This window comes from Watersipora subatra, chromosome 6 (genome assembly GCF_963576615.1).
Source record: "Watersipora subatra chromosome 6, tzWatSuba1.1, whole genome shotgun sequence".
Classification (NCBI taxonomy): Eukaryota; Metazoa; Bryozoa; class Gymnolaemata; order Cheilostomatida; family Watersiporidae; genus Watersipora; species Watersipora subatra.
In genome coordinates this window covers 6,700,466-6,709,199 of record NC_088713.1, presented here as the reverse complement: position 1 = coordinate 6,709,199, position 8,734 = coordinate 6,700,466, and the positions used below count along the sequence as shown (strand labels likewise).

The window sequence follows — 8,734 nt, the reverse complement described above, 5'->3', positions numbered from 1 at the left end:
TATTATTTTTACTTTTTAACACTACAATATTATTTAAATCATTTCATAGGAGACTACTCGTCTCCTACACCATTCAGCATTGTACCCGGCGATAATTCTACCTCATACTAGTTGTGGCCATCCCCTTTAGCAGTTCTCATTCACATTATATTTTTAATAAGCGTTAAAGACAATCTCAATAAACAGTGTTATATTTAGAAAACTGGATTATAATGTGAAATTTGCTGTTAGAACATGTGCCCCATTGGGAGCCAAGTGTGCTAGATTTGCACCATTTTTACTAGCTATACTAAAAAATTTCCCGGAGAACTTTTCCCCGGACCCCCCCCTTCACCGAGAGTGCGCTCGGCACCCCTCTCGGACTCTCCCCGCAGTACCATTTTCAAACAGGTGGATACAGCACTGACTTCACTAGAATGACTACGATATTTCCGTTCTAAGCCAAAGTTTATGTAATTTTAACTTTCAGGCTTTCACAACCTTCGTACATACTATTAACGAGATAACTAACATGTTGACCAAAATGGGCTTATACTCTTTTGTCTGAGAGGGCAGTTCGAATCGTCTTCTTAGTCTTGGTACTGCCGGTCAATTGTGATGGCTCCCCTTGGCCCGGCTAACATCCGCCACAAAGCTCTTTACTTTGATCAACTTTTGTAATTGAAGAATGAAAAATAATTTATCTATATTTGGTTTGTTGAAATGATTAGTTTTTATTGGACGGATTATAAGTTCCATAGTAACTCCTTTTATCTGAATACAGTTTATTTGAGTATTATTTAAGAGGGCTCACAGATTCGTAGTTAATAGTATTTAACATGGATTCCAAAGATGACTTTTGAATCCATGTTAAATATTCAAAAATGATAAAGTGCAGTATGGATGTAAAAGCCTTTTACTTTTGTGTTCCAAATTGGGCATACTTTTAGGTAATCACAAAATTCCATTCATGTAATCAATTTATTTTCATTTGACTTTATTATCAAGATTTGTTTCCTCTCTGCTGTATGGCACTTTAATCTGAACAAGATTTATTCTGGAATTGATTATACTGTGACCATTTGTGCATTGGGTTTAACACAAGAGCATTTGCTGCTGGATGCTCTTCCTAACACCACTAATGGCCCTTCTGTGATTCGAACCTCTGACCTGCTGATTCGAACCTCTGACCTAGTGCCAGCGCACTAACCACTGAACCACGACTGCTCCTGATTCAATGATTAATAAAACGACTTGCCGATGAGGGACTCAAGCTAATCACATTCAGCTTATTAGACCAACCCTTTAAGTCAATCCTCCACATTGCAATACCTCAGATTAATTGTGTCAATCTTTATTTCCAGTGCTTTGTGACAGAAAGGTGAACAGACAAACAGACAATGGCAGTAATAATATAGGTGTGAAGCCTAGTTGATAACACTTTAATGATATATTGACCTTTTTTGCATAGCTATTCCATTATATTCAGTGTTATTGCGATAACCTCAGATCCTTTTTGTTTAAAATGACTTCTATCAAACCTAATAATAAATATTTATTCCTCTTCATATTTCTGTTATTTATTTTAGCATATTCTGTGCTATTTTTAAGCTTCAACCAAACAAAACCGCTGTAACTTCTGCCCTTTTTAACAAAATTCAACCATATCAGCAAAACTTACTGAAGTATTGAATATTTTAACCACAATTATATAATAATTATTATAGATTCATCCGTTTCATACCTAGTAAGACTTAATACTCATTACCCTATTACAAAAAGGTACTCAAAACAAGGCATATCGTTCATACAATTTCACATAAGAGAGTTATGTGCACCTGTAGCTTTCTGTGAGAATAACGAGACAAACTTTAAGCGCACCAAATTCAGGCTATTACAGCTTAATGCAAGGCTGTATTTTGATATATCTAATGTTTTAGGTTACATTTAAAATTGTGCTGATCCATAGCCTGAGGTGTTATATTGCAGGTAGGGTTGTACTTTAATCTCCATGTCCAATAAGGTACATCGCAGGCAAATCTTATGCCAACTTGCGAAGCTTCATGCTAGAAATAATGTACCAGCATTTCCTACCAGTCCTTATTCAGCTATTTTCTTGTAAACCTGACGTATGTTAACTTACTATAACTTCTAGCAATTATGACGTAAAGGTTTAATCACATACACACAAAAAAGGCCGTGAATTTTCTTTTGGGTATCATATATGAATACGAGTCTTTTACCTGCACAAGCAGTGAATAGGTAAAAGCAGCATGCATCAGTTCGTCAGCGAATCAAATCGATGTAGAGTAAAAATAATACAATTCAACTTTCTTATATTTTATCACCTCAATTAACTCAGTGTGGCAGGTGATTTTAATTAGGCCAACCGACATAATTAAGCCATAAGAAGAGTTATCTTTCCTTCTGTAACTATGGACTAGAGGCCTGAAATGTAAGGCTCTAAATATTACTAAAAGGAAAAAGAGGATGTTATAAAACTTTGAGCTGCGTAGGAGCTAACTGAGCAGGAAGGACAAGGTGACAGCATTATAATAATAACAATGAAAAATGAAAGTTAAGCATCCTGTAGTCTGCTCTGGTGTCAGCAACTGAATCGACATTGACTAAACTGAAAGCAAATGCTATTCTCATTGTTATGCAATAAACAGAAAACAATGTAACAAGTATTCTAGTATACTGTGTCTTACTCTATTAAGGAATTTGGTACAAGCACAAGTCATCACATAATTTCGGAGTTATACTCTTCTCAATAATGAGAGGATAACTGCAATAAAGCAGAACAGCTCTTCTATAAATAATATATATATTTTTCGGGCACAAATATTTAACAAAATTGAAGTGGTGAGCTTAAATGGCTCTAGCAAAAACCAACGAACATCGGAAAGGTTCTGACGACCTGCAAAAAAAACATCGCTGTGGCGAACAACTCCCAGAGTTCAGTCTTCATCGCTGACATCATCAGATCTCTCGCTAGCTCCACTCTCCATCTCATCATCACCTTCCTCTGTTTCCTCCATCTCCGCTCCATTCATTGTCCCTACAATGTACAGTTGCAGTTACTTAACTGGTGATAATTATACACATTATATACAAGTTCATTGTACACTCACATAAGTACTATATACAAGTAGGTACAACTCTATTAGAAGATAACTCTATGCGTACAACATCTCTATATGCAAAGGATGAACCAATAAAATCAAGTACATATATGCTGGTCTCAAGTGACTGTACAAACAGATTTGATGTAACTCCATGCATGCCTAACTCTTTCAACCCTGACAGTCGGTATTCCGACGTCGTGTAGCATGTGTCAGAAACCCTGACGGCCAGTTTACCTGCATCCACATGGCTCTGTTTACAAACACTGTTTCTAAATAACAACAGAGTAAACCAATCAAATTAATTCTTCAATGAAGCGTTATAAAATTTGACTTCCTTGGTTTTACCGTTTCCAAATAACTTTCCCAGCTTTCTTTGTTTGTGGGGAAGATATCGCAAAAAACTTGATACAACTCATTTGTTGGTATGTGATAGGGAATTGTGATGTAGATTAAGAATTATGTGATAATTACTATAATTTTCCAGATTATTCTGATTCAGAAAACGATGATGATGTGTGCTCGATAGATATGACGATACGACAAGAATTTTTAGAATTGTACAAATTTTTACATTTTTAGCTCAAGGAAACAAGAAAAAAAATTTTATTTGATGGCGTTTCCTGTCTGGTGTTAGACTTGTTTTTTAATGTTTCACCAAATATCATTTGATTAGGTGCATCTTTAGATATGTTTAATAAAAGTTTCAAAATTTCTAACTGTTTGACAAATAGCTCAGGAATTCTGACACACAAAGACGAAACAATCTTGACCCTTTGAACCCAGGGTTCAGCGAGTCAAGAAACTAGTAATCCGAGTCTGTAGAGCCTGTTAAAATGTACAATATTGCGCTCTCAAAAAAGGGTAATACACAAGCGAGTTTATCAAATAGGCGCTTGAATTGAGCTATACCACACGAGTGAACGCTGCAGCGACAACAATGCATCTGTGTTAGTGTTTTAAACAGCCCTAGTTCATATTCCTGCGACAACTTACATAGGAACACCTGCACCGTTGCGAACACCTTATTAGACACTGAAAATGGCTTGAATAAACCGAAGCTACAAGATATGACCTGCTCAAGGGGTCATGACCTTCGGAGAGTTAAAATCTGGGTCAAGGTAGCGATTGATTACAATAAGAACTAATGTATGAAAAGAAAGACTAGAAAAACAGTAAAAGTGAGAGCTTTGACCTACGACCTGACCTATTAACTCTTTCACTACTGCATTAAAATCTTACCAAATGAATATTCTGCCCGAATTATTAAAACGAATTTTTCGAAAAGCCGATATACCGCTAGTATTTAAGCAATATCTCGAGAAAAAAAACAGATATCGTTTTACTATAAAATGCATCTTATTCGAAACAAAATTTTCTACAAGATTAGTACAAAGTGAATTCCATTCTTGTACAATATCCAACGTTTTATTTGCGTTGAACGAATGCGGTGTTTTACCTTGCCATGACGATAACGATCTGGTTTTGCCATTTGAAAAACAATTAGAAATGGAATCGTTGAACCAAAAAATTTTCTTTTAGGTGCACGTGATTGGCAACAAGGGTTGTTTCACTGGAGACAAATTTTGATTGGTTTAGCTAATGTGTGGGCTTCGTAATGAAAATAAAAGTGAAACCCTATTGATAAGCTGATACATCGGCTCAAGGTCTGTACTTGTATTACCGCGAAAGCCGATACATCGGCTTACGGTAGCGAAAGAGTTAAGGTCTATGACCTACCATAAGCTTGACCCGGGAAAAGGATGACTTACTAAAGGCCATGACCTACCAACAAAGATTCCTTCTGGGGCCTTATCTACAAATGTTGCCATCTTCCAAAGGTGTGACCTACTGCAGAGCTGACCACCGAAGGTTCAGACCCACCCCACCAAAGTTTGTGACCTACCAAAGGTCAAGATCTAAAAAGGTTATAAACTATCAAGTGCGTAACCTAATGAGAGTGTGTGCTGCTATTGTTGTGACCTACTGAGGATGCGGTCTACTGAGGCAAGAGCTACTGAAGGCATGACCTTCCGAGGCCGTGACCTTCTGAGGGTATGACCTACTGAGGCGTGACCTTCTGAAGGCATGACTTACTGAAGCGTGGCCTACTGAGGGTGTGACCTTCTGAGGACATGGCTTACTGAGACGTGAGCTACTGAGGGTGTGATCTACTGAGAGCATAATCTATGGATGGCGTTACCTACTGATAGCATGACTTTCTGAGGGCATGACCTACTGAGGCATGGCCTACTGAGGGCGTGACCTACTGAGGATGTGTGTGACCTGCTGAGACGTGAGCTACTGAGAGCATGATCTATGGATGGCGTTACCTACTGATAGCATGACTTACTGAGGGAATGGCCTACTGAGAGCGTGACCTACCGAGGACATCGGTGAGATCAAATACAGAAAAAGCTTCATCCTCTGCAGCTGGTTCACTTATTAAGTTAGCAAGATCCGTGAGAGAACAACTCGTAGACTGCTTTAACCTGTGACCTGTCAGCATGTGTATACGCTGGTCTTGAGGCCTCAACACGCCCTTCAACTTTTCAGTCTGAACTAAAGCGGCGAAGTAAGGCTTGGCAAAGTTATAGCCACAATCCTACAAAAAGAAATATTCTTGTTTTACTCACTGTGAGCAGATAGCCTAAAGATAATACGGGATTTAGTGAACAGTTTATTGAATACTTATATTAAACTGTTATTAAAGTATTATACATAAATCCCCAACTTTGTTGTCGTTTGTATTTTGGTCTATCCAGCCATAGCGATTAGTATCTAGCACTGGCAAATCCGTAACGCAGATTTGATCTCCGAACCTCTCACGTTCACCAGGTGATAGCACTCTGCTTTACGCAACGTCACTAAAGTTTGCTCTCACAGCTCTTATTAGGAAGTTCAGCATTATGAATACTAGATTACCCAAATTAGCCATTGGCAATGTGCCAGGTTAATGGCAAGTGGCAGGCAACTACATTACCTGCAACTGTTCATAAGCTGTTTTTAATACACATGCAACACAGGTAATTCGGCTAGTCTTTACTATAACAAGAGCGGTGTTTGTCCGTCTGTCCGAGACCAAGGTTAGCATACAAGATTGTACAGAACTCGAACACACCACATTAAGTTTAGTAGCTCAGCACTCTAACACATGCGCTAATCAACCACATTCCAGTCTTCCAGAGCAATTGTGCAGCTCCTTATTCTCTGTACATTATGATAGAAGCGAATAGAAATAATATGAATGGAGTTCGAAAAAAGACCTATTAATATATTTTCACGGCGCACTAGATGATCTCCTATATCACTCTAAACTGTCAGTGTACCGTATTAATATAACACGCGAGTAAAGGGCATTCAGGTGAAGTATGACATAGCAAGGTTCTCACTGCTTGAAAACAGGGAAACAAATAAAATGAACCTGTAAGATAGAGGTGTATAAAAGGTTAAAATTTGGGTCAAGGTCGCGATTGCTTACAAAAGAATAAGCAACTTAAAGAATAACATCAAAAGTGAAAACTATTTATGTCCATGTCATACGAAGGGAGTCATCTGTTCTACCAATAGCTTGAGCTACTAAAAGGATACCCTCCCAAAGCAATGGCTTACCAAATGTGCAATGTGTTTTTTCAAAATTAAAGTTGATGAGAAGACAACCCTAAATAACTCGTAGGGAGGGAGTCGTCTGTTCTACCAATAGCTTGAGCTACTAAAATGATACCCTCCCAAAGCAATGACTTACCAAATGTGCAATGTGTTTTTCAAAATTAAAGTTGATGAGAAGACAACCCTAAATAACTGGAGAGAGAGTTGTTGATGTTTGTGATTTTAAAACTTGAAACAGTGAAAATTTCATGCGCCTTCCTTTAGGATAACATTAAAGGTTGACTTGCAACAAAATTCACATTACCGTTATTTGATATGAAAAGATTCCCCATGTCTTACTCTGTTGTGTTGTAAGTGCCAAATACGTGGAATTGTGATTACAAGCTCTTAAAATTTCAAAAACGAAAAGCCGCCGTAGATTGGAATCTCTTTATTTCGATGACATAACCACGAAATTTGGTTATCGTCTTGTCACGTATGTTCTCACGTGAATTGAACGGCCAATACAAAGCTCAATATAAAACTTATCGTAGTACTAGTTTATGACAAACACTTCAGGTTTTACTGAAGACCCCGTATCAAATATAGATGCTCGCTACTTTGCAGTTTTGTTACGGCATTATTCAATCGTCAAGTCATAATCTGATCATGTGACCCAATACTTCACAAATAATTTTTGCAGCACTTTTCGATTATCACAGGTGATCAACAGGCTTGTCATGATTATCAGACAATGATATGTACTCCTTCGAGCTAAGGTTAAAAAGTTTAACGATTTTCTATGGTAAGTTATAAGATATCAGTGCTAAAAGTGACAGCATTACAATGACGATAAAACAGACGCGTAAGAACAATAGACATAGTTTTATTGAATGCGTGAAGTATATTTGTGAAAATATTTCAACGAATAAGGTTGCATGAAAGTGTAAACAGAAATCATCTCTCACAGCTACATCACATTTGAGCCGTGTTGGAAAGGGAATCCAAACTATGGCAGTTTCGTGTGGCTGCGATTTTCTGTTCGTTTTTAAGCTTTTAAGAGCTTGTAATCACATTTCCATATATTTTGCACCAACAACACAACAGAGTAAGACATGGTGAATCTTTTCATATCAAATAACGGTAATGTGAATTTTGTTGCAAGTCAACCTTTAAATATGCTCAAAACCAGTCAACTGAACAACTTGAAGGTTGACTTGCAACAAAATTCACATCACAATTATTTGGTATCAAAAGATTCACCATGTCTTACTCCGCTGTGTTGTAGGTTCAAAATATGTGAAAATGTGATTACAAACTCTTAAAAGCTCAAAAACGAACAGTTAATCGCAGCCATCACGAAGACGCCGTAGATTAGATACTTGTATTTCTTTTGTATACTCAACTTTAACAAAACTGTTTGGTAATAAAGCCTGGTTTCCATATGACAACGCAATGATCGCGCGCGGCCCAGTGATCGTGCGCAATGCATTTCTTGGGCCGCGAGGCAGTGTTTCCATATCGCGCGTAAGCTCCATGCTTGCATTGGACAGGGTGGATATTTTCCTTACTTTTTCGTAGGAGAGACATATTTCTTCGGAAAAACTGACCTCCGTTGCGAAATTACGCTGTCATATAAAAATCAGGCTTACTCTTTCGTACGGGAGACCGATTTCTTCGGAACAAAGCCTTTCGCTGGAATTGTGGGATAGGTTGAAAAGGTCTAGCGGTGTATTGTGGGATACATAATCGCACGCACCCATCGCAAGGATCCATTCTGTTGGATACTTGCGATCAGCGTACGCACGTCGCGCGACCGTCGTACGTTGACGTTTCCATATCACAACTGGCCTACGCACGACGTCGTGCGCCTTGTTGCGCGCCTTGCGCTGTCATATGGAAACCAGGCTTAACTAGAAACATTTCATAAATGCCCGAAAGTGCGTGGAAGGCCATGGAATGGGCTTTTTAGAAGGCCAGTACATTTTAGTTTTATTATCGCTCTTTGAAAACCGTCAGATGTGAGATAAATCATCATACGA

The 8,734-nt window shown here is 38.1% G+C and overlaps 1 protein-coding gene across 2 annotated transcripts in view; it reads right to left on the bottom strand.

Annotated features, from left to right (window-relative positions):
• Nucleotides 1-2,272: 2,272 nt before the first annotated feature.
• LOC137398829 (patatin-like phospholipase domain-containing protein 7) overlaps nucleotides 2,273-8,734 on the bottom strand; it is a 71,285-nt gene continuing 64,823 nt past the window's right edge. The window contains exons 25-26 of one of the 2 annotated variants that reach the window (XM_068085004.1): nucleotides 5,490-5,709; nucleotides 2,273-3,040 (exon numbers count right to left, since the gene is read on the bottom strand). In XM_068085004.1, coding sequence (XP_067941105.1) covers nucleotides 2,940-3,040; nucleotides 5,490-5,709 — 321 coding nt within the window. In that variant the 3' untranslated portion in view covers nucleotides 2,273-2,939. The remainder of the gene's footprint in view (nucleotides 3,041-5,489; nucleotides 5,710-8,734) is intronic. The other variant, XM_068085003.1, reaches the window with a different exon arrangement.